At 42.1% G+C, this 26,598-nt stretch overlaps 1 protein-coding gene across 4 annotated transcripts in view; it reads right to left on the reverse strand.

Moving 5' to 3' along the window:
- Positions 1–26,598, reverse strand: part of AIFM3 (apoptosis inducing factor mitochondria associated 3) — a 130,386-nt gene that overhangs the window by 46,411 nt on the left and 57,377 nt on the right. For all 4 annotated transcript variants that reach the window (XM_040345119.1, XM_040345110.1, XM_040345102.1 and 1 more), the window contains exons 7-13: positions 25,648–25,744; positions 25,454–25,566; positions 22,992–23,078; positions 18,352–18,443; positions 12,994–13,124; positions 8,854–8,969; positions 2,358–2,429 (exon numbers count right to left, since the gene is read on the reverse strand). In XM_040345119.1, the coding sequence (XP_040201053.1) occupies positions 2,358–2,429; positions 8,854–8,969; positions 12,994–13,124; positions 18,352–18,443; positions 22,992–23,078; positions 25,454–25,566; positions 25,648–25,744 (708 nt within the window). The remainder of the gene's footprint in view (positions 1–2,357; positions 2,430–8,853; positions 8,970–12,993; positions 13,125–18,351; positions 18,444–22,991; positions 23,079–25,453; positions 25,567–25,647; positions 25,745–26,598) is intronic.

The raw sequence follows: 26,598 nt of genomic DNA on the forward strand, positions 1-26,598 counted from the left end.
TTAGTGATTAGTGATACAAAATGCACATAAAATGTGCATTTTAAAACTCACCTAACAAGACCAAACATGCATAACTTACAAAGCTCTGTGGCGTATTAAATACAGGCACCAGTTAATTTAAATACCACCTTAACAAAATAGTAATGTCGTGTGTGCAAGAGCCATTATACAAAGCTGCATTTGACCATTTAAAGGCAATTTGTACGCTGGGTAATATCTGCCATGCCTAGGAAATTGTGTACAGTAACACTGTTCATGTTTAATGCAAGTTATTATGTTGCTAATATTATCTTTTGAATATTTACATCCACATAGATGATGATAGTTTATAAAAATGTATAAAGAAGGGAAAATAAAACTCTGACAACATGTTTAGTAATTAGTTGAATTTGGCAGATTGGTACTGTACAGCAACATTTTTTGCTACAGTAAAAAAGAGAGAGGATGTGGGTGAGAGACTCACATACCGTATTTAGAGAACAGCTTTCTAACAGCAGGTTTTGATGGATAAAAAAATAAAAAAATTGTCAAACTTTTATCTAGTCTAGAGCTATCCCTATCACTTTTAAAAAGTAAAATGTCAGGCCTAGTACACACAATAGGTTAACCAGAGGACAACGGTCTGATGGACCGTTTTCATTGGTTAAAACTGATCGTGTGTGGACCCCATAGGTTATTTAACCATCGGTTAAAAAAAAAGCCAACTTGCTTTAAATTTAACCGATGGATTCTTAACCGATCGTTATTCTGCACGACCCTCGGTTAAAAATGCAGGCATGCTCAGAATCAAGTCGACGCATGCTTGGAAGCATTGAACTTCATTTTTTTCAGCACGTCGTTGTGTTTTACGTCACCGCGTTCTGACACGATCGGTTATTTAACCGATGGTGTGTGGGCGCGACGGACCATCAGTCAGCTTCATCGGTTAACCGATGACAACGGTCCTTCAGACCGTTCTCATCGGATGGACTGATCGTGTGTACTAGGCTTCAGTGTCCTGTCCTGATGGGGAGAGTTCCCCCATTTTCCTTCACTTCCTTTCTTTGAGGAACAACAAGCTAAGAGAGGAAATCTTGCCACTTTTCACTGGAACATCTGTCCCTATTAGTAGATTGTCCCTCGCCTCTTGCTCTCTTGCCAGCTAAAAGGTAGTTTTCTTACATTTTGTTTCAATGACAATGGTCAGCAGGACAAACAGCAGGGACACATGAGCAATAAAAGCTTTAAACACACATTAGGGGTCCATGCACACTATCTTAAAAAAGCGCAACTCCTACAAGAGTTTTGTGTTTTGCCTGTAGAAGCAGCTGAATGATTTCTCATGTGTCTATGGCACATTAGCACATTAACCGTTTAACTACCGCCGCATGTATTTGTACATCCACAGAATGGCACGTACAGGCAGATGGGCGTACATGTACGTCCCTGCCTTTCCGCGAGTCAGGGGTCCGATCGGGACCCCCCCCCCAGTACATGCAGCGGTCGGAAATCGACGGGGAGCGATCCGGGATGAGGGCGCGGCTATTAGTTTCTAGCCGCCCCCTCGCGATCGCTCCCCGGAGCTGAAGAACGGGGAGAGCCGTATGTAAACATGGCTTCCCCGTGCTTCACTGTGGCGGCTGCATCGATCGTATGATCTCTTTCATAGGGAGACACGATCGATGACGTCAGACCTACAGCCACACCCCCCTACAGTTGTAAACACACACTAGGTGAAACATAACTCCGTCAGCGCCCCCTGTGGTTAACTCCCAAACTGCAACTGTCATTTTTACAATAAACAATGCAATTTAAATGCATTTTTGCTGTGAAAATGACAATGGTTCCAAAAGTGTGTCAAAATTGTCCAAATTGATCAAATATCACCAAAAGAAAGCTCTATTTGTGGGGAAAAAAGGACGCCAATTTTGTTTGGGAGCCACGTTGCACGACCGTGCAATTGTCTGTTAAAGCGACGCAGTGCCGAATCGCAAAACCTGGCCTGGGCATTTAGCTGCCTAAAGGTTCGGGGCTTAAGTGGTTAATAGGCATATTTTAAGCTCAGTGTTTAGAGGAAGAAAAAAAAAACCTTTTGATTTGCATTATTAATTTGTGATTTCTGGCCAGAAAAAAAACACTAAACACTCCTAAACATCCCTAAATAAAAGCTCTACATTGAGCGATTTTTTTTTTCCTGCCAAGGGAACTGACATTTTTTTAAGCCCAATGTGCATGGAGCCTGAAGCTTCTTTTATTCAGATAATAATTATGACAGTTTATGAATTAATTAAAGTCAAAAACATCTTGTCTTTCCTTTTCTTTTGTAAGTAGATAGTAAGCAGATATTTGAATAGACAGCTATCCCCTTTAGTAGTTACCTTTCCCTCTTGTTCTCTTAGTTCAGAAACTTCAGTCTGCATGTAAAACTTTACCCGGTTGCTTTCAAATACCTGAAAAATAACAAGGTACATCATTTGTAAAGTGTATAGGAATTGCTTGGCAGGTAGTTTATCAAGCTGTCTGACCCTGTCTATGAACATCTATCATTTACATTGCACCTTCTATTGTTATGACATACTGTATAATGATCACACACTGATTCCAGCGTTACTTCCTAAACATTCACAAATTCAATCTGTGCCAACCACAGTCCTGGGAAGAAAAAACACCAGCCTATGTTTGTGCACGCTGCTGATAAGCCAAACATGGCAATAACAAGTGATGAAACAAATTTGGCATAAATGTTTTGCTATGTTGCTTATTCAGCAAAGCTTTATGGCCAGGGAAATAATGTGTACACTCTGCAATGAATGTAAGAGACAATCCACCCAAGACTGATAAATATATACTGCCGGAACCACACAAAGGCACCAACATCCCTGTAACTTTAAACAAAAACTACACTAGAAACGGGACTTTATAGCTTCCTAACAATATACATTTAATAATATACAATGCTATTAAAATTATACAAATTTATTAACAAAGTAATAAAAGTACAAAGCATCATTGTGTATAAAACAATTGCAAAGTTTAGAGGCACTAGGAACTTTGTATGTACCGCCATAGACATAAAAATTCAATGTGGTTTATCATTTAAAATCATCATATTTTATTACAAATTCGATACAATCGTCAGTATACAAAACACTTCTAAAAAAAGGGGGAAACAAATAATAATAATGATAACTCCTTTAAAACTGGACATTTTACTCAACAGTATTATATAACACCCCAATATAACATGGGGTTTGTGATAGATGTTATCCAGTGTTTCTCAACATGTTTCGCGGGAATACCGCTTTCTCAGGAGTGTTTGAAGGAATAATAATCTGTAGGAAATAAAACATAAACATTGTGTGTTTTGTTTGTATATTGATGATTTTATTGAATTTGTTATAAAATGTGATGATTTTAAATTATGAACCACACTTAGTTGTTATGTCTTTGGCAATACCATCAAAATCATATTTTTTTTATACACAATAGTGTGGGATGTAGGTATAATAAGGCAAAGGCATTGTACCACACCTAATGATATTCCAACACATCATTGTCACTTATGGCTTTTTTACAAATCCACAATGTGATGACATTAAAAAAACATTTGTTAGACTTCCGTTTCCAGGAGCCGAATGAAGAGGGGGTAGGCTACCACATCTCCCGCCACGCTCCTCTGAATCCAGCTTTTGAAGCCTGCCATTCAATGGGGTCCGACCCGCCGGTCATCCCACGCTCCTGAGTTAACCTCATGGACTGTCTCATGGAGCAATCACTCTCCCTTTCAGCTCCAACATAGAAGCAGTCCCCGGGTGACACAGCTCCCTCTGCTGCCAAGATGGCACCCAGTCTACCTGCTGCTGTCAGAAACACACTGACACGCTGCAGCCCCAGCCATTGCCCACACCTCCTGCTTTGGACACGGCTTCTCCCACGGGCATAGTGCAGGCTGTGTTGGCTCTCTTGATGCCCACACTCAGACTGTTAATAATGCTGTCCTAAAGAGCCAAAAACAGCTCCACTGTGATCTACAGGCTTAAGCCCAACGGTTCACCCAGACAGAGGAGCAAATATCCACAATTGATGAAGTCACTGCTGTTTCTGCTGCTGCTGTGGCTCGGCTTACGCATTCTCAGAGGGAAATACATGAAAAGCTGGGTGACCTCAAAAACTGCTTACGGCGCAACAATTTGTGGATTTTAGGCCTTCCAGAATCCTACAAGGCCAACATGTTTACCAATATTTGCGCAAATGTCATCCTTGAGCAGCTGGGTCTCCATTCACCTTTATTGACAGGTGGAGGCATTTTATGCAGAGCTTTCCTCTCAAATGCAACCATTTTGCTTTACTGACTGGTACTTAATGGCCTGAACTTTCCAACTCCCTGGGAAAACGTAATATCCTGGATTTGAATTGTTCCTTAGCCCCTTCCATTCTCTCTTCCCCGTTACCTCAGCGACTCTCCAATTAATTTCACTTCTCCAGTGGCCTATAATTTAGAAAAGTAGCTAGAATCATTATGGGCATTTTTTTTCTAATATTGTCTGTAGCATTTCTATGCTTTTCCTCCATTGTGCTTTCTACTCCTAGGGGATAGGTGATAGCAATTCAACTGTTTTCTACTTAATGTCTAACCTTTAAGTTATAATATTTGCTTTTTGCTTAGTGTAGGCTGACATGCATCTCTGGAGGACTTCACTTGCTGTTTTGCATTTCTTAAAAATGTAATAAACATTTAAAAAAAACACTTGTTTCACGGTATAACTCTAAATTTCCCACCCTACTCTGAGAACATATATATCCTTTATTGTAGTCACATCAGAAGACTTCGGATCCTAGATGACAGTAGCATACAGAGTTGCCCCAACACGTTTCATGGGTTCCAAATATCCCACTTCCTCTGTGAAACACTTGGAGGGGTCTCAGAGAGTATCTCTTCAATGTAAAATAATTATAACCATCTATTGGCCCTCTTCTATTGCTCCACAGTAGGTAATGTAAGACCCTTAGGGAGGACAAAGGCTATTTAATTGCATACCACAACCTTTCACCATCCAATAAGCTGTCATGTAGTATGTGTGCCCCTGCCTTAAGACAAAACAAGTGTTTTTTAACCACCTGAGGCCCGCGCTATAGCCGAATGACGGCTACAGCGCGGACCTGAAAATCCAACAGGACGTCAATTGACGTCCGCCCCTTTCCTCGTTCCCTGCGCACGCTCCCGAGCGCGCAGCAGGGAAACTCGGTGCTGGCCGTGTCCCTTGGACACAGACAATCACAGATCGCCGTGAACGGCCAATCGGAGTGGCTGTTTGGTAGGCGATCTGTGTGGCCAATGAGAGATGATCTCATATGTAAACATATGAGATCATTTCTTATTGCCGGTGACTTAACATCCTTGTTCCACCATATGGGAAGTTCCACACCCAACTGCGCAGACTCCGGGCATGCGCAGTAATAGGCTATGGGCAGGCTACGAAAATAGCCGAACGCAACAGCTGATCGTCAGCTGTTAATGCTCTTGGCCACGTTTGCCATCGAGTGCGCGCTCGGCGGACACGCTGGGCGACACTCGCGGACGCGCTGTGGCACTGGCGGACACGGGTTGGCGGGAATAAGACACAACGGGTGCTCGGGAATATTGCACCATATTAAAACTTGGCGGGAATATTGAAACTATATTGGCGGCAATATTATTAAAACTATGTCCACCACAATATCGCAAATATCGTGTCCCATATGTCCACCACAATATCGAGCGGCCCATCCAGGGCACCACTCAGCGAGCACCCGGGCGGGAGAGGCCCCATAGCTGCCTCAGGGAGGGAGGAGGAGGGGAGAAGATGACCATCTGAGAAGTTCCACAACCGACTGCGCAGACTCCGGGCATGCGCAGTAGCAGGCTACGGAAATAGCCGAACGTAACAGCTGATCATCAGCTGTTAAGAGGAACAAATACCATAGCTGGAACAAGCTTGGCAGATCACCGGCTCTCACAGAGACAGCGTCCTGTCAGGGAGAGAGGAGACCGATCTTAGTCTCTTGTACATAGGGACACAGATCGGTCACCTCCCCCAGTCACCCCCCTTCCCCCACAGTTAGAACACTATGCAGGGTACAGATTTAACCCCTTCCTCACCCCCTAGTGTTAACCCCTTCAATGCCAGCCACATTTATACAGTAATTAGTGCATATTTATAGCACTGATCGCAGTATAAATGTGAATGGTGCCAAAAATGTGTCAAAAGTGTCCGATGTGTCCGCCATAATGTCGCAGTCCCAATAAAAATCGCAGATCGCCGCCATTACTAGTAAAAAAAATAATAAAAAATAATAATTCTGTCCCCTATTTTGTAGGTGCTATAACTTTTGCGCAAACCAGTCGCTTATTGCGATTTTTTTTTTTTAACCAAAAATATGTAGAATAATACGTATCGGCCTAGACTAAAAAATGATATATATATTTTTTTTTATTGGGATATTTATTATAGCAACAAGTAAAAAATATCGTATTTTTTTTTCAAAATTGTCATTCTTTTTTGTTTATAGCGCAAAAAATAAAAACCGCAGAGGTGATCAAATACCACCAAAAGAAAGCTCTACTTGTGGGGAAAAAAAAGGATGTCAATTTTGTTTGGGAGCCACGTCACACGACCGCGCAATTGTCAGTTAAACCAACGCAGTGCCGGGAGCTGAAATTTGACCTGGGCAGGAGGGGGGTATATGTGCCCAGTAAGCAAGTGGTTAAACGTCAACACATTGTGGATCTGTAAATAGTCCATGAGTGGCAATAGTACATTTAAATAATAAATAATTTTAATAGAGATGTATATTATTATATGTATGTTGTTAGTCACCTATAAGGTCCCATTTCTAGTATATTTTTGATCTTTTTTTTCTCAAGAAATAAGGAAATAAGAAATAAGGCATACAAAAACCAGAACACAATGGATATGGAAGACTGCCAATAGAAACATTCAGGCATTTGAAATAGTATACACCGCACTATATGCAATAGTATTTTTGATCTTTAGTTAAGTTGCTGCAATAGAGGGAGTCTTAGTACAGCTGCTGCAGGGTTCATAATGTCAAAAAACATATCACACAGTAAAGAAATCAAGATCACTTGTTAGCAGACATGCTGGGTGGTCAGATTTGATAATCTATCACCAAAGTTTCATAAAGATTTCAAAGACCAGGTTCATTTTCAACTTATCAAAACGTATTTAAAGCAGAAATATTAGTACTGTGTGAATAGACTTTAGAAGAGTGGGGATAGGGTGTTGGGGAGTGAATAAAGAAGATCTAACTTCCACAGCTTACAAAAGCTGAAAATACTTTAACCCAATTGTCGGATGTCAGATTTACTTGTTTAACAGTCCAGGCCTGTTTTTTCGTAACCACGTGTTTTCCATGCTTACAGCAAGTGTTATTAATTGGGTAGTGAACAGGTAACAAATTGCAGCTGCCAAACCTGTTTGTTTACTGGGTTTATTATGCAGTCTAACAAACAAGTATAGCTAGATAGGTAGATAGATAGGACCATGTTTACCTGAACTCTGCCACTAAACTGTTCATATTTGATGGATGAACCACCCCACATTTCACTCCTTATTTGGGTATCAAAATCAAAAGATAATGAGAAAACTGGGATTATGGCAGTGCAAATGATATATGTTATAATGATATGCAGAGTATAAATACCAGCATATAACAGTAATTCCAGCAAGGTTTTTTTTTACTAAAGGCATTAAAGGTGACAAACATCAGCCAAGTTGGAGGGCGTTTTCCTGGAACAACACTTGCACAAATTAAACAGTACCTCGAACCAGAATTGGAAGCTCCGCTTATATGCCTCCTCCCCCCTTTCCGGTGCCCCATTTGCCCCCTTTCGGGGGAGAGCGGGTACATGTCAAAAACCTGCCGTGGCGAGATCACATGGAAGTTCAACCCCCCCCCCCCTCCTCCTTCCCCTGCTCCTTCTCCTGCTGCTGGCCCATTCAGAAAGTGCAGCGTACTTTGTTCATGCACAGCAGGAAATCAGCTGTAAAGCTGCAAGGCTTCACTGGCAGTTTCCCTTAGAAGCAATGGCGGCGACAGCACTCGAGAGCCAATGCAAAAATTGGCTGGGGTGCTGACATCGCAGGATCCCTAGACAGGTAAGTGTCCTAATATTAAAAGTATTTGTAGCTGCTGACTTTAAATTTTTTCTGAAGGTGGCTGGAGAACCTTTTTAAGCCTCATTTGCTAGGAAGCTTGAGATGGGAATTGCTCCACATTTCATTCTCCAACTACCATTTTCCACTGCAAGTTAGAGAGGAGCTCCAGTCTCCTGTGTAAAAACTGTAGCTGCTGACTTTAAAATAAAGAGTCACTCACCTGTCCCATGAGCCAGTGCCGTGCTTAGCCCAGCCATTTTCACCCCGTGACCTCTCTCTCTGGCGCCAGCATCATTACTATGGGCACCCAACTATATGACAGCTTGTGGGTTCACAGCGAGTGGTGCTGCACACTGTGAATGGTCCCGCAGTCTTCTGTGATCTGTCATGTGTCCCAAAAGACTGTGGGAGGGGGATTTGAATTCTCATTTCTAATCGCCAAGACGGTTGGAGTGGAAGTGCAAGCGGGTATCTGTCAAAATCGGGTACCTGCTCCACCACTCCTCCCCAAAAGCTCCATTTCACAAAAAGGAACGGAGAAGGAGGCCTTAAAGCAGAACTTCCCTTTTTTGGGTAGGTCTCCGCTTTAAGTCAAATTGATTGCTGAAAGGTACTATAGACATGTGTTGTTTCAAGCACTCTAAGGAAATGAAATCCAATGATTACTAAATTCACTTTTACATGTAGCACGTATTTTTACCTATACAATTGTTACCTTCATGATGGCAAGTCCAACTTTTTCTCCTAGAAACTTCTTAAAGGGAATGTTCTCCAATTCCACCACAGACACAGAGTGAGCTTTTTCACACAGGTAGCCTGCCACTTCCATCCCTATTAAATAATATGTGTAAAAATTACAATAATAACACAACCATAAATTGACATCAACCGACTTATTCAACAAAAAATCTTCAAAGTACTATAATCCATAGCAACCATTCAAATATCAATTTTCTGAACTCAGATATTTGACTAGTAGATTTCTAAATGTTGTACACAAGTAGAATTTTAATGGTTAGTGGGGTCAAATTGATGTTAATTTTTTACTGTAATTTAACAGAAATTCAAGGAAAATTCAAAGGAGCAGGATGGAAAAAAATTCTGTGCTCTGATAGCTGTCAGCAGACTTCAGTTTATATCCATGTTGAAGGAGGTTCATACAGAACAGGTAGGAATTCATGAACCTCCAACACGGTCCGTTAACTGATTATGGACAATTGTTTATGCTACATCTGCCAAAAAGAATGTAAAATTATATTAAACTATCAGTTTTGTAAAGTTTAGGATAAATCTTCCTCTGTCCTACTCTCCACCCACCCCCCTGCTACTATAATCTTCTAGCGTGGTGGGGGTTTTACAATAAAGAGCTGTCATAAACTTTCATCGAGAGAACTTAACTATGCTAGCACCTACCTGCCAGATCCGTCATGCATGGGAGCCATACTACAGCTTCTATGAATGACATGGGATCAGTGAACGGAGGGGACAGAGCTATCAATCATCCATCCAAACCCTCATTCAGAGATCATGTGTCCTTTATAGGAACTGTAATACAGCTTCTATCAATGGCAGATCTGGCAGGGAAGGGCAGGCACAGTCAAATTCTCTTGAGGAGAGCACCGGAAGATTACACGGAGGATGGGGGGTAGGATGAAGGAGGATTTCTTCAAAAATAAGAAAAATCAGCACATGAGGCACATCACACTAACTGTGATTTATGTCCCTTGTGTTGGTTTTTAGGTTTTTGATTTTAGCTAGACTTAGCTAGACTTGGGCTTTAAGTATTTTTAGCAGCCGATTAAATCACTCATGAATATAGCTAGGTGCTGAACTACAGCAATATGGAGTAGGAGACTACCTTTTATTATTCTCTCCCACTACTGAGATACTGATGTTATACTGCAACATTCTCCTCTGGCAAGAAAGAGGAAGAGCTAAAGCCAAGCAAGCCCATAGACCAGTGTTTCTCAATTCCAGTGCTCAGGCCCCCCCAACAGGTCAGGTTTTCAGGATTTCCATTATTTTGCACAGGTGATTTGATCAGTTTCACTGCCTTAGTAATCACCACAGCCTTTTCATCTGAGGGAAATCCTGAAAACCTGACCTGTTGGGGGGGCCTGAGGACTGGAATTGAGAAACACTGCCATTGACTAACATGCAGAGCAAGAAGAGAAGCATCCAAATGAGTTTCCTGATCAGTTAGTGGGCCCTCACATATAGTCCCAATTCATGTAGAGAGGGTCTACAACAAAGCACTGTTTTATACTGGGGCACAAGTGAACTTACTGTATCAAGCCCTTACGATAAGTATCTAAAACACATAAGCCGTCAGAACTTGGAGATTTGGGGTATTGGAACGCGAAATTTCCCATATAATGGGTATCTCCCAAAAAGGCTAACATTCGACCCCTCTGCAGTTGGGAAAATGGAGACATTTGATACCTTAGCAGTTGTGTGTTCCTGCCATCCTGGGGCCAAACAAAACTCTTCATTTATAGGTTACTTACTCCCATAGCTATGAAGTCATCAGTCAAAGCCTATTAATGTGCCCTGCAGGAGCAGAAACCCCCCATGGAATGTGCAGGAAAGCTTTGGAGACTTGCTTGTGAGCTACTGTCAACTTTGGACCAGCCCGGGCCCTTGTTGTCCTCAAAGCTAACTCTTGGAGAGAGCACATTGGGGTTGAGCTGATTCCTGAGGGAGTGCCAACCAGGGCACTGCAGCAAAGTCTTGGAGAAATCCCTGTCTGTATTTTAAACATTACTGATCTCCCAGTCAAACTAAGACCTCAAGTGATCAAAAATACACTCCAGTGGCACCATCTGGCCTTGTGGGGAGAGCAAAAGATGAAATATCAGAAGACAGGTTTTAGCTTCAAAATTCCCTAGTATGGCCCGACTGGAATGAGAAGGTCAGGGGAGCTGGTTAAGGTGCTGAAATATCTTGATGATATCATTGTCTTACCCATGAGAAGAACAAAGAGTGACTGGAAAAGGTACTGTAGAGACTCCATGAAGAATTTACATTATAGTAATGTTAATTCTATCAACCCAAAGTCACCTATCTGGGGCATGTTGTCTCTGCAGAGGCACTGACCCTAAAAAAACTAGAAGCTGTCACTTCCTGGCCTAGATAAAATAATGTCACTGAACGAGTGTTGTTCTTAGGGTTCTGTTCCTACTACTGAAGATTTGAGGAGGGGAGGTCTCACCAATGCTCTGGTTATTGCCTATGCTGAGCCCTCTAAATCATATGAACCACATGCCGATGTTAGCAGAGACTGACATCTACCAAAAGAAACTACCCCTCTCACAACTTAGGCCTTGTACACACGGTCGTTCCAAAACGATGAGAATGGTCCGACGGATCGTTTTCATCGGTTCACCGCTGAAGTGGCCTGATGGTCTGATGTGCGTACACACCATGGTTCCAAAAACCGATCGGGTCAGAATGCGGTGACGTCAAACACACGACGTGCTGAATAAAACAAAGTTCAATGCTTCCAAGCATGCGTCGACTTGATTCTGAGCATGCGCGGGTTTTGAACCGATGCTTTTCTGTACTAACCATTGGTTTGGACCGATCGGGCAGCGGTCCATCGGTTCGGTTTTGAAGCATGTTTTAAAATTTTGGACCGAAGGAAAACAGACCGATGGGCTATACACGGTCGGTTTGGACCGATGAAATTGAACCTTGGTCCATTCTCATCGGTTTTGTCCGACCGGGTGTACGGGGCCTTAGAGTTTCTGGCCTCAAAGTGAGTGGAAGTAGACAAGTTTAGGACTATCTGTAGGGTGCAGACTTCATAGTCAAGACAACTGATAACAACTGACTTACTTATGGGCTCACCACAGCCAAGTTGGATGCTACTGGGCACCAGTGGTTGGCTGCTCTGTCCGGGTTCTGATTCAGCCCAAAGTATCACCTTGGAGTCAGAAACAGAAGTGTCGATGCTCTCTACAGAAGGTCATATGGTTCAATTGTCTGTACAGACAGTTGGACACAACTAACTCCAGAAGGAGTACAAGTTTTGTTTCAAGGGACAGAGCACCATGCCAAGGGACGACAGGAGTTTAAGTCATCAGAGTCACCACAGCTGGCGTTCCCAAATATTACTGTGACCTTTCCCAAATAAGAGGTGAAGGCCTTCCCAGGTTGTCAAAGAAAGATCTATGACATTAGCCAGAAGAATATTAACTCAAATGACTGCCCCCCCCACACACCCACACACACACACCCCATGATAATTATCCTGTAAGTCCCCTAAGTTCCTCTGCCCTCTCCTCTTCCGTTCTCCTTTCTTTTAGTCAGTGCATACCCAGTCAAGGACTCTCATCACCACTCTGGCAGTATAGTTCCAGCACTCAGTAGATTCAACTTTACTACTGCTCACTGCTGCACTTAAGGTGGTGTTGCTACTGTTTATACAGATCTTGTTATCTAATGCCTAGTCCTTACGGTAAATCACTTTGTATGCTTAATTTGTTTTATTCCCATTGTTAATCCATTTTATGCTGGCATAGTTACCAACCAAATTGGGTGACAATATATGAAGTTTGAGTTTAGTACCTGGTTCGGTGTCTGTTTCCTTTATTTATTTTTACAGTTTTTTATTGTATAGCAAAAACAAAGGAAGAGCAAAACTAGGAAAAATAGAGAAAGCACATTGCACAATTTTGATATGGAATATATTAGCATATAGCAGGTTAGCAATGAAGTACATAAACATGCATTCATATAGATTATATATTAAAAAAAAAAAACTTGGACAAGTTATAAAGTGGTTTTAAATTATAATGTCTGCCGCTATAATACTCTACACACAAACAAAATGGTTAGCTGTAGGACAACTCACCTAAGAAAGATGCTCCCACAATTACAACATTCCTGTTACTTGCCAGCTTCACCACTCTGTTGGCATCTTCTGGAGTTCGAATTGTGAAAACATTGTCCAGTTCTTTTCCTTTACATTTCAAAGTTTTAGGGCTGTGGACAATGAAGCTTGTTAGTACCTGAGCTAGAATACCTTCCACATGCTCTATTATGAAGAAACAGGACCTAAAACCAATAGCATTAACAAGCAAACGTTTTTTGTTTTTTTTACTTCTATTAGATAGACCTGTGATGGGTTCAAACCTCTATGTTTTTTATTGCTGTATGTGTCCTCTGCTGTAGGGTGATGTTCACACTCTAATTGTAAAGACCAATGTCACTTGTACTGGAAATGTCAAGGAATCAAAACTTTGAGTCGTCAAGAATTAGAGGGGAAATATTCAATTGTGACCCCTGTTCCAGTGACTACTGCCTAAGATTGTATTTTCCTTACTTTGGAGAGATTTCCTTATAATTCCTGCTGTGTCTAGGAAGCTGTGAAGAAATAGAAGGACCTCTTCCAATGAGACATCTGCTGAGGTGACCACTGTCTAATGCCGCGTACACACGATCAGAATTTCCTATGAAAAAAAGTCAGATGGACTTTTTTCATCGTAAATTCCGATCGTGTGTGGGCCCCATCAGACTTTTTTCGTCCAATGGAAAAAAAAAACGATAGGAAATTCCTATCGTCTGTGTGCAACTCCGACAGAGAAAAAACCCACGCATGCTCAGAATCAAGTTGACGCATGCTCGGAAGCATTGAACTTCATTTTTCTCGGCTCGTCGTAGTGTTTTACGTCACCGCGTTTTGGACGGTCGGAATTTGGTCTGACAGTGTGTATGCAAGACAGCTTGAACGGAATTCCGTCGAAAAATTCCATCGGATTTTCGGCCATCGGAAATTCCGATCGTGTGTACGGGGCATAAGAGAAGATTTTCCTTATTTTGGGAAACTTTCCCCTTCCTTTCTGTTATGTCTCCAGGGCAGGAAATTCATGCATATTTGTCCAATGGAACACAGACAGTAAAAGAAAACAAGGCAGGAGTTGTTGTGCATTCCCAGGTAAATCCAAAGCTAAAGTAAAAGATTTTAGCTTTAGATACACTTTGTAATGAAGAAAATAGTTTTACAGTGGGTCCTACAGTAACCCAAAAAAAGCAATTAGATTTCCATTTACTTTAGGACAGTAAAATAATCTTTAACTGGTTTTCTGGGTTATTTTAATGTGTACATTTATCAATGCCCAAATAGATAGGGATTACAATTTTTGTATATGCTTAAAGGTCCAGCTGTAAAACATTTTTTTTAAAAGTCAGCAGCTACAAACACTGTAGCTGCTGACTTTTAATAGGCACAATTACTTATTCAGGGACACAGGTCCCAGTAGACAGCGCGCCCAAATGTCCCAGAAGACAACGCAAGGAAAAGACAGAAGATCACCGTGGAATAGGAAGTGGCAGATTAGGATGATCTGCCTAGCTACAGCCATTTCTGGTAAGTATAAAAAAAATATATTTTTTTTTTTATTTTTTTTGAGCCTTTTTGCCTTGTTTTTTTTTTTAGGGTGGACCTCCGCTTTAAAGCTGATTTTAAGGTTTGGATTTTATTGCGTTTACTTTGGCCCAGCTTACTTTAGTAAGGTAATTGTACATACATATAAAAATATACAGTGCATTGACAGATGTAGCACCCTTCTAGTGTAGGTGCTAGGCAAATTTGTCTTTTGGCTCCTCTAATCAAAAGAGCAGTAATTGTTTGGTCTGACCTGTTCAGGGTCTCACAGACTGGGAGTTTGATTGCTTCCTCCTTGCCTCTGGATGAAGCTTTCAGGGGATATGGGCAGGAGATTTAAATTGCCCAGCCAGAATATTTATCAGGTTCCAGCTATTCTCTGAAGTTTCCAAAAGGGGGATGGAGTGTGGATAGTCTGAGACTGGAGAGGAGGGTTCCTTCACTCCAGGAGGGCTCCAGAGATGCACTCAGCAATGGCTCAAGTGGCGCGGCTTTTTCTTTTGTTTGGCTTTATAGGTGCTAAGATCAAAGGCTCAAATGGGCTTTGCTCAGAGCTGACTGCGAAACCACACCGCAAGAAAGGATCCGATCCTTAGGCCTTGTACACACGGTCGGACCAAACCGATGAGACTGGTCCGTCGGTTCGTTTTCAGCGGTTCACCTCTGAGGTGGCCTGACGGCCTGATATGTGTACACACTATCAGTCCAAAATCCAATCGGGTCAGAACGCGGTGATGTCAAACACACGACGTGCTGAATAAAACGAAGTTCAATGCTTCCAAGCATGCGTCGACTTGATTCTGAGCATGCGCGGGTTTTGAACCGATGATTTTCTGTACTAACCATCGGTTTAGTCCGATCGCCCAGCGGTCCAGCGGTTCGGTTTTGAAGCATGTTTAGAAATTTTGGACCGAAGGAAACCAGACCGCTAGCCCAGGGTTTCTCAACTCCAGTCCTCAAGGCGCCCCAACAGGTCATATTTTCAGGCTTTCCATTATTTTGCACAGGTGATTTGATCAGTTTCACTGCCTTGTAATTACCACAGCTGTTTCATCTGAGGGAAATCCCGAAAACATAACCTGTTGGGGCGCCTTGAGGACTGGAGTTGAGAAACACTGCGCTAGCCTATACACACGGTCGGTTTGGTCCGATGAAACTGAACTTCGGTTCATTCTCAGCGGACCAAACCGACCGTGTGTACGAGGCCTTAGAGACACCATCTAATTCACTGGGTTGTATCTGGAAGAAGCTGGAAGGAGGCAGCTGTCCAAGGGACTTTACGTTAAACCCTAAGGCTGAGTGCTGTATACTGCAAGGGTACCAAATTTTGCACATTGGCACAGGGTAAACGGATGCCCAAATTCTTGCTCCAAAACAGTGGTCCTTATACTGTTCACTATTAACTATTACCACTACTGCTCAAAGTCTGTCCTCTGATTACCGGCTACTGATGAGCTTTTTTTTTGAGCATCCGATGTCCAACCTCTCTCCAATTACAAGTTATTCTTGCAATAAACTACAAAGGGGTGACCCGTAGACTGTTTATTGGAGCCAGAGTGTAAGGACTGTTTCTTGGGTGGCTGGTGGTATTTGTGCTGTTTGGGGGAGAACCAGTTAAAACCAGCAGTTCCTACAGGGGTAGCGCTACACAGGCTAAAGGATTGATGATAAATACGACATGCTGACCTTGTGTAATGTGTTCACCAAATTGTCCAAGTTAGAACTACGAGCTCAAAGCACATGCTATTTACAAGTCGTAACTTGTATTTACCATGTATCCAATAATATGTGAATGCAGAGTAAGACTACACAGGTTTTTTTTGTTTTTTTTTCAGGAACATCAGTATTGGGTGATAGATCATATTCTCTCCGTCACATTAGGTATAGTGGAACTTCGTGCATTGCAAGACTAGTTCCTAGATGTCACTGAAGCTGTCTGCATATCATTTTATATAGACAGCAGTGCGATGATGTGAAAACTTGGTTGCATAAGCCTCTTCTGCCTTTGTATTCACTGGTTCACAGATTTCTACTGCTCTCTACTGTTAACAGCCCTCTTACTTTCCACCATTGACATGTAAAATCTATCAGGTCTATTTACCTCTTCCTGCCCACTTTATGGACCCGCAATGCTCAACTTTCCCCTTCCTGCTTTATAGACCCTCCACTTCTCATCTCTCCTTCCCTGCTACATAGACCCACACTACTCAACTCCCTCTACCTAGTAAATAGACCCACGCTGCTCGCCTCCCCCTCCCTAATACATAGATCCACCATTCTCTCCTCTCCGTCCCTGATAAATAGTCCCACATTGCTCACCTCTCTCTCTCTCCGATACATAGAACCACAATGCTCTCCTCTCTCTGGACACTGGGGCAACTCAAAGCATTGGCTGTGCCATCAACACACTATGGAACTCCATAAACTCCATAAGTCGGACACTTTTGTGAACAATCACATAACACAAAAGAAAACTTTTTTTTCTGAGCCACACAGGACCCCTTTATCGGGCATGTGACTGATGAAGGGGTCCTGTGTGGCTTTAAGACATCATAGTCTTTTCTGTGATATGATCATTCAATAAAGCGTTGGTGTGCTAGTGACATATCCATTGTTCCGAGTCGTTCCGGTCTCCAGGGGGTGGTCACTTCAGCACCCACTTACTCTACAGTCACCTATAGGAACAGGTTTAGGACTCCTCAGTACACAAACCTACACTCCCCACCTATCCCTCTGTAATACATAGACCCACACTGCTCTGTTATCTCTCCCCGATACATAGACCCACACTGCTCTCCTTTCCCTCCCTGGTACATAGACTTGCACTGTTCACCTTTCCCTCACAGATACACAGATGGGGAACCTATTACTGGCACTATGTGCTTCTCCTCAACATCTAATATTAAGTTTGTATACTACATATAAACTAATGGCAATATTTTTTATTGGAAAAACAAAAATGCATAGCAACTGGGAGGAAATTTCTGAGCAGTTGCTTAGTCTTATACCAGTAGAAGGAAACAATATTTGTGTCAATTTAATTTATTTTATTTTACATTAAAAGCCTATATAAACATGTTAAGAACTTTGAGGTACTGTGCTGGAAAAAAAAGAATAGTAAAGTTTGACTGGGACATCTTCTTAGGGCCCTTTCACACCAGCGGACGAACGGTCAGCTTTTCATAAGTCAGTTTACGGACTTACAATGGTTCCCTATGGGATCACGGCCGTTAGCGGATGGAGCATCCGCTAACGTCCGTAATCACCCGCCTCCGTCAGGATCCGTTTTTTCAGACGGAAGAAACCCCTATTTTTCTTCCGTCTGACGGATCGGATGAATACGGACAGACGGTCCGTATTCATCCGATTCCCCATAGGGGAGAGTGGAGGAGAGACAGGGCGGTCTCTGCACTGTGTGCGGGGACCGCCCTGTCAGCCGACAGCTCAGCGGGGATTTACGGAGGAATCCCCGCTGAGCCAAACGGGCTAAGGGAGCGGATCAATACGACATTGCATAAATGCTTACAATATTACCTAATAAAAAAAAATATTGAATAACTTCATTAGGGGCTCCATTTAATCTGATAAAAATCTAATATGTAACATTCACTTTGTGGACTACAGCAGTGTAGAAAATTAATACTGACGTCACTGTAATTAGGTGGATTCGCTATGCACTACCAGTTGGTAATATGGCACACTGGTTATTGGGCTTTGCAACTCCATTGTATAACTTACCACCAGCATCAGGTTTGCCTAGTGCATAAATTACTACACCACTGCTACTTGCAAAACACAATCAAATTAAATGTATAGAATACTCACGTGCTTCCAGTAGCAATAAGCAGCTTGTTGTATTCCATTCTAAATCCATCCTTAAAAACAACCGTCTTGTTCTTTGTGTCCACGTTGATAACCTGAAATCATTTCTGTACAATGTGAATTTAGGATGCAGAGAAGAACTGTAAAGTACCAGTCAATAGCTAATATGATTGCTCACTATGCTGAAAGGGTAACATAAATATAGTTTTTACTATGCTATGCTGCTGAAAGAGAAACTTACATTTAAACAATAGTGTAACACATTTCTATAGCCATTCCAAATAGCGGAGCTGTTTTTTGTTTCCGTGTTTGTTTTTTTGTTTTGCGTGCTTCTAACTGGCAAATTAGCTTATCTTCTATACCAGGGGTCTCAAACCGGCGGCCCTCCAGCTGTTGCGGAACAACAAGTCCCATCATGCCTCTGCCTATGAGAGTCATGCTTGTAACTGTCAGCCTTGCAATGCCTCATGGAAATTGTAGTTCTGCAACAGCTGGAAGGCCACCGGTTTGAGACCACTGTTCTATAACATTTAGTGAAAATCAATGGCATAGAATATATTGGGTAGAAAATGTAGCAGTTGTCACTGGGCTCCTGGGCCTCCTTGGCCATATCCAATGACATTTTCCATCACCATCAATTTGGCCATGTGTGTGACTAAATAGGTTCTCCTAGAGGAGAGGGAACATACTGTTTAATGGAAAGGTGTGTTTTTTGCATCTTATGCCCCGTACACACCATCACTTTATGTGATGAAAAAAAATGACACTTTCTGTGAAGTAAAAAATGCCGTTTTTGAAACTTCAATTTTCAAAGACGAAGTTGCCTACACACCATCGTTTTTCTCACAATGTTCTAGCAAAGTGAGGTTACGTTCCACCACGTTTTACCATTGAAGCTCGCTTCATAAGTAGCTTCTGGGCATGCGTGGATGAAAAAACGTCTTAGAAAACGACGTTTTTTGCTACACACGGTCAATTTCTGTGAAGTAAAAAGTGCACTTTAGAAAAACGACACATAAAATTGAAGCATGCTTCAATTTTTTTTGGTCGTTTTTTACAAGACATAAAACAACGTTTTCCCCCACACACAGTCAATTAAAGTGACGTTTTTAAAAACGTCATTTTTTTTCATCACATAAAGTGATGGTGTGTACACGGCATTAGGGTCTTCCAGGGTTGTGGGTTTTGAGGTGAATATGCTAGCTTCGTAGCTGCAGGGGAAGTTAAACAGGTTGGTCACAGTAAAGACGAAGTGAAATTTCAGTTTAAATCAGCTAAAGATATTCCAGGTGCACCAAAAAAAAACTTGGAATGTATTTAGCTGATTTAAACTGAGGGTTCAAATAGGCATTGGTCTAGTAAGTATGGAATTAAAGCTCAGTTGGTCTATTGCCTGAATCAGTAAGTGTGAGAAAGTCTTACAGCTTAATGCAATCCATATTTATATTTTTTCAATGCATGGAAGATTAAATGCTTTCCTCACACATTTCCTTCCAAAGTGTAAGTCCAGGCTAGATCTAGCCAAGCATAAAACAGCTCCCACTTCCCTCCTTATACTATATACCCCGTAGAAGGAAGATGTGTATACTATTCTCTGAGTGCTCCGGTCCAGTCATTTGATTGGCTAGCAGCTGCTCCAAAGGGGAGGAGGTATAGCCGAAAATGGGTGGTCCACAACGCCGTATCCTGGCCTAGGCCAACAAGGCCCAGGCCTAGGGCAGCACTTTGCAGGGGGCAGCATGGAAAGAGTCCCTGCTGGCTTGCGCTACACTGTTAGTGGAGCACCAGTTTTATGGGGCGAACTGGGCTGAGAGGCAAATTAGTCTAGTGCCCCCATAAAGCAGCCGCACTCCTTCTGGTATGCACTCCTTCTGGCCGGCATTCCACAACTGTGGGGGGGGGGGCTGCTTCTAATTGTGACTGTCCTATCATCCTGGACCACAAACCTTCCTCACTGTGCTATATGTTTTCTGCTGTACCATTGGCATGGTTATACCTACTGTATTTATTGGCGTATACTGTAAATGATTTGCAAAACCCAAAAGTGCTTTTTACATCACTATGTTTCCCTTATACCTTATTCCCTTATATATAAATTTAAAAATGTCTGTGTGACAGTTTAGTATTGTGTATCGCTTTTGGTAGTTAAGCATTACATTTTTTATAGAGAAAGCAAAAGGAGGAGAGAGAAGCGCCAAGCCAATCCTAAACAGCTTAGCAATTTATTCAGTATATAAGTATAAACAACACTAAAAACTTGCGTGAAAAATGTTGGAGCACTTGCAGAGTGCTAGAGCCGGTGGGAACTTCCACATGCAGTGTCACAGGAGCACAGGAGGGCCGCTGGAAAGTCTCTATTGAGGGATCCACAAGCACCATGTGTTAGCCGTAGCTGGAGCCTCGATGAGCCTCATTGAGACTTCGGCTGTGTGTCTCTGGGTGGGAGTGGTCCAGGGCTGCAAACTAGGGAGCCGCCCACACACTCTCTGGTCAATCAGAACGCGTTTCGAACGCACGGCCTCGCCTTCTTCATCAGTATTTTCAAACGCGGCCATGCCTCCGAATATTTTTCATAAGATGGTTTAGTGCTGAACATTATGCCAATATTGTGTATGTGTTTCCTCCTAATGTCATTTTTTATAGAGGCCTATACATCTGTCCAGAATGAGAGGCAAGTGACAAGGAAAGAGGGAAAGAAGTACTTGGTCTCAAAAGAGGGACATTCCCTCCAAATGAGGGACAGTTAAAAGGTATAGTGGTGACACCATTTTGATGATTAGGTTAAGCAGACCATAGCAAAAATCTTAATTTATGTGCAAAAGGTACAGCATTTGTATTGTCAAATTGACAAATGCAAGCCACACTTTTAAGATATGTATTTGTAAAAAAAATTGAAAACCATTTATTATTTTCCTTCCACTTCGCAATTATGTGCCACTTTGTGTTGGTCTATCACAGTGGTCTGCAAACTGCGGCCCAGGGGCTTAATGCAGCCTTTTGCTTGCTTTTATCAGGTCCTTGGTGCACTATTTCATTCATTGACACCAACGAAGGGGCACAATTCCTCCTAATAACACCAACAATGTGACACTGTTCCTCCCAATGACAGAAACAATGGAGCAAAATTCCTCACACTGACACCAACAATGGGGCACCATTCTATCCACTGACACCAAAAATGGGGCATAATTCCTCCCACAGACCCCAACAGAGGGGCGCAATTGGTCCCAATGTAGATATTTACCAGCACACCATGGAACGACGTGAATAGCGTCCAAATAGATGATTTATTTCATGATCACAACACAAGGAGAGTGAAACGTTTGAGTCACGCAGGACCCCTTCATCAGGCATGTGACGGGTCGACGAAGGTCTTGCGTGACTCCAAAACGTTGCACTATCCTTGTGTTGTGATCATGCAATGAATCATCTGTTTGGACACTATTCACGTCGTTCCATTGTGTGCTGGCAAATATCTACATTGTGAACCAGCTTCCAGCTGGTTGTTGCTGCAGCACCCTAATTTGTATATGATGTGGAAACGTATTACAATTTTGTGTCAAAAGCAAAATATGATTCAATTCAGGATTAGAATAAAACCTAAAATCCTAAACAAAGTACAGCAATTTTTAAACACTCTGGGCCAGATCCACAGACGAATTACGCCGGCGTATCAGTAGATAGCGTTGTATCGTTGTTTTGAATCCTCAAAACAAGATACAACGGCTTCTGGGTTAGATCCGACAGGTGTACGTCTTCGTACGCCTTCGGATCGAAGATGCAATACTTCGGCGTCCGCTGGGTGGCGTTTTCCGCGTCGGGTATGCAAATTAGCGATTTACGACGATCCACGAACGTACGCGCGGTCGTCGTATTTTCTAACGTCGTCTGTAGTCGGCTTTTTCCGGCGTATAGTTAAAGCTGGTATTTTGCGGCGTATAGATAGACTTGCCATGTTAAGTATGGCCGTCGTTCCCGCGTCAAAATTTGAATTTTTTCCGTGAATAGGGATGGACGTAACTCACGTCTAAGTTAAAAAAATTACGTCCTAGCGACGTCATTTAGCGCAATGCACGGCGGGAAATTTTGGGACAATGCATGCGCAGTTCATTCGGCGCGGGGACGCGCTTCATTTAAATGAAACCCGCCCCCAACCCGCCCAATTTCAAATCCACCGCCAGAAATATACTACGCCGCCGTAACTTACGTTGCGAACTCGCTGAGGATTCAAATATACGCCAGGTAAGATACGGAGGCGTAGTGTATCTCTGATACGCTGCGCCGATCTAAATGTATGTGGATCTGGCCCTTTATCAATTATATCAATATATACAATTATTCAGATTCCAGTTGCCATTTAAAAAATAAATTAAAAAAATGATCTAATTGTTATGGGCAAACCCTCCACTTTTTCCATCTCTTGCAGCTAGCCATCTGTAAATAATTGTTTTAGCTTATCGCATAGTACTTCTTCCTCATTATATTTAAAATATATATATATATATATATATATATATATATATATATATATATATATATATATATATATATATATATATATATATATATATATATATATATATACTGTATATATATATATATAAAAAAGTAATCTATCTCACTATCTCATGCAAACTCCTTACCTGTGTCTCAGTTAGCACTTCAATATCGTACATGTGGAAAAATTCCTTGGATCTTAGGAAAATCTGTTCTGCCTGAGAATCCATTGACTGCAAATATAAGAAAATCGTAAAGTAGCATACATAAATGTATCTAAAGCAGACAGGTGACCTCAAAGTAAAAACAAATAAAACTATAGGTAATAGATCCCGATTACTGGCATCAGAATCCAACCAACCACAGCAAATAAGTAATACAATTATGGCTGTGGCTGTGTTCTCCCTCGAGCGGAGTTGCTCTTAGCACTACCAGCTTACCCAAGAATTTCACTAGTTCAGTTCACCTAGAGATGCTTTATAAAAATGTAGATCACCTCAAACTGCATAAAACTTATTTCTCTACCTTAAAGCGGAGTTCCACATGTTTTTCAGTTTATTAAAAGTCAGCAGCTACAAAAAGTGTAGCTGTTGACTTTTAATAAACAGACAACCACCTGTCCCATGGTGTACTGATGCCGGCGCCCCGCACCTCTCAGCCCGCCTCTCTGTGGCATCGTCGTAGCAACTGTGGGTACCCAGCGGTGATAGCTTGCGGCTTCATGGCCGGGCGCGCACTGTGAATGCATGAGTCGTGCTGCGCTCTCCTAGTGGCCAGGCAATCTTCTGGGACCTGTGACTTGTCCCAGAAGATTGCAGATAGCGGTATAGTCAGTGTTATCTGGTGCTCCAAATGGAGTAATCCTTAGGGGTATAGTTTGTGGCTGTAATAGCTGGATGGTGATGTATCCATAGGTTGGGTGGTTGAAAAAAAAAGGGGTATTAAGAGTTAAAAAGGAAGGCAGCCATCCTTAAGAGTGTGTCCAGTACTCTGCAAGACATGTAAGGAAGAAACAGGGAGAGGGAGGCGCTGATTTGAGTGTAGTATTAAAATGATGACTTTAATAGGACAAGATTCCAGCTCTCTGGAATAGCGGTGGGACCCACAGAGACATGTGGAATGCCAGGACTGTACTTTACTTTGACTTACATCTTGTAAGTGTTTTCAATCTTATCCTATTAAAGTCATTATTTTATTACTACACCCAGGTCATCGCCTCCCTTTCCCTGTTTCTTCCTTAGAAGATTGCAGAGAGGGAGGGGCCGCCTAGGGGGAGAGGAGTCGTCACCGAGGCAGCCAGAAGATGGAAGGGGGAAGTGGGACAGATAGTACATGTAAAATACAGGTACCCACCCCCCCCCCCAAAAAAAACAATTACATGCCAAATGTGGCATGTAAGGGGCCGAGGAGTTCTTAAAATGGAAGTTTTGGGTGGAAATCCGCCTTAAAGTGTAATTGAACTAAAGATTGCTAGCTAAGATTTGCTACCAAGTTAAAAAAAAAAAAAAAAAAACAGGAAAAATTAGAATAACAATTGTGGCAGTACCCTAAAAAAGTACCTTTTGTCTGGAATTTCTTCTGAAAAATAGCAGTGCTATTCCTGGTTTATGAGGATGCCTAGTCAGCGTCATTTACAAAATATGGGCATGTATCCATATAAGAGCAACGACGTCACCATAATTTCACCTTAATTTCATTTTTAGATACAGATGAGTTTAGAGGATGCCCAAGATCATCTTCCCTAGGCAACTTCATAGCTGTATAGCTGCAGTGTGAGATTAAGTCACTGCTGCCTGTGACTGCTAGTTTCAGAAAATCTGGATTAAAAAAGTGGGGGTTCACCCTAAAAACAATTTTCGAACATTACATTGAGCTCAGTCTCGACATTGACAGTAAGCCGGCTTCCGGGTAGTGAATCCCGCAGGATTGGGCGTTCCTATGCAGCAGTTAGTGATTGATGTGATGACAAAAACTACCCACCCCGTCGCATAAGGAGCGTCACTAGTTGCCGAAAGAAGCCGAATGTAGGTGCGCAGGCGCCGTATAGCGCTGACTCGACGTTCGGCTTCTTTCAGCAACTCGTGACGCTCCTTATGCGACGGGGTGGGTAGTTTTTGTCATCACGTCAATCACTAACTGCTGCATAGGAAGCCCACTCCCGCGGGATTCACTACCCGGAATACAGCTAAGAAAATAGCTATACGAGGTATGTACAGCAAAAAAAAAAAAAAATCGGCATACGGTCAATGTCGGGACTGAGCTCAATGTAATGTTAGAAAATTGTTTTTAGGGTGAACCCCTGCTTTAAGATTAGGTGATGTCACCACTGTGCTGCTCTGTGTTCTTTATGCTAGAGGCAAAGTCATACCTCTACCAAGATGGCAACCACAACACAGATACAGTGCAGGACAAGGCATACAAAGTTATTATGTGGAAAGATCATCTGTAGGGAGACCACATGCAACAGTGGTGACTAGCCATCTGTGCTCCGCCCGCCTTATTGGTTATAGCTTCCAAACTTCTGTTTATTGGCTCTTTCCTTGTATACATATGCATTTTAATGGTTATTAAGGTTGACACATATCATACTGGCATTGAACATACGTACTTTGCTTAGTTTGGAGCGATCATATGGTAGATACTTCTCTGAAGTACACATTACAATCCTATCTGAGAATCCCTCCTGTCTTAATGTTTCTGCACACACTAATCCAGCTGGCCCTGGAAGGTAAAGGAAACTTTGTAAGCATTTAATTAGTTTTACTAATGGTAAGAAAGGAGCCATCTGAAATATTATTTTACCTGCTCCAATTATGAGAATATTAGTAATTGCTGTACTATAATTACTCAGTGCAATACATTTAGCCATAACTTTGGTCCTTCTTTGTGACTGTAAAGCCTTGAAGAAGCAAGAAAAAAATTAAAATAAATGCACAGATTGTTAAAAACAAAAAAACAAAAAAAATGTGCAACACTAAAGACATATGTACAGTATTATGGAACTACAGAATAAACAACATAGGCCTTATTGGACAGCCATGATTTGGACTTGGAATTTAGGCTCTCTTAGAAGGATACCTACGCTTCTATAAAACAAGTATTATTGTATTATATATATGTGTCAGGGTCTTCTGCAATTATTGTTTGCAAGTATCATTGTTTTATCATATACTGTACAGTATATGTGTCAAGGGCATCTGCAATTATCACTCCCATAGATAAACTGTCATCCTTTTTTCAGCCACAAAAATCAATAGAAATATGTGAAAATGCCACGTGGTGCCCTTTAATTGCAATTAGCCTAGGCACTATACAAAAATTAGCAATTTCAGAGAGCAGTACATTTCTTACAATTACCTCATTTTAGAGGTGGGTCACTATGCGGCTCCCCCATACAGAAATAGTGTATGGAGGTTTTAGATTATTTTTATATTTATAGACATAGAAATGGTCTTGCTATCCTATTGAAATTATAAGTACCTGTAACCAGCGCTGTATCCTGGCCTAGGCCAACAAGGCCCAGGCCTAGGGCAGCACTTTGCAGGGGGGCAGCACGGAAAGAGTCCCCGCCAGGTTGCGCTACACTGTTAGTGTAGCGGCAGTCATATGGGGCGGACTGGGCTGAGAGGAAAATTAGTCTAGCGCCCCCATAAAGCGGCCGCACTGCTTCTGGTATGCAGGCGGCCGGCATTCAGCAACTGTGGGGGGGGGGTTCTGCTGCACCATTGGCATGGTTATATCTTCTTAGTCCTC

The sequence above is a fragment of the Rana temporaria genome, chromosome 1 (genome assembly GCF_905171775.1).
Source record: "Rana temporaria chromosome 1, aRanTem1.1, whole genome shotgun sequence".
NCBI lineage: Eukaryota > Metazoa > Chordata > Amphibia > Anura > Ranidae > Rana > Rana temporaria.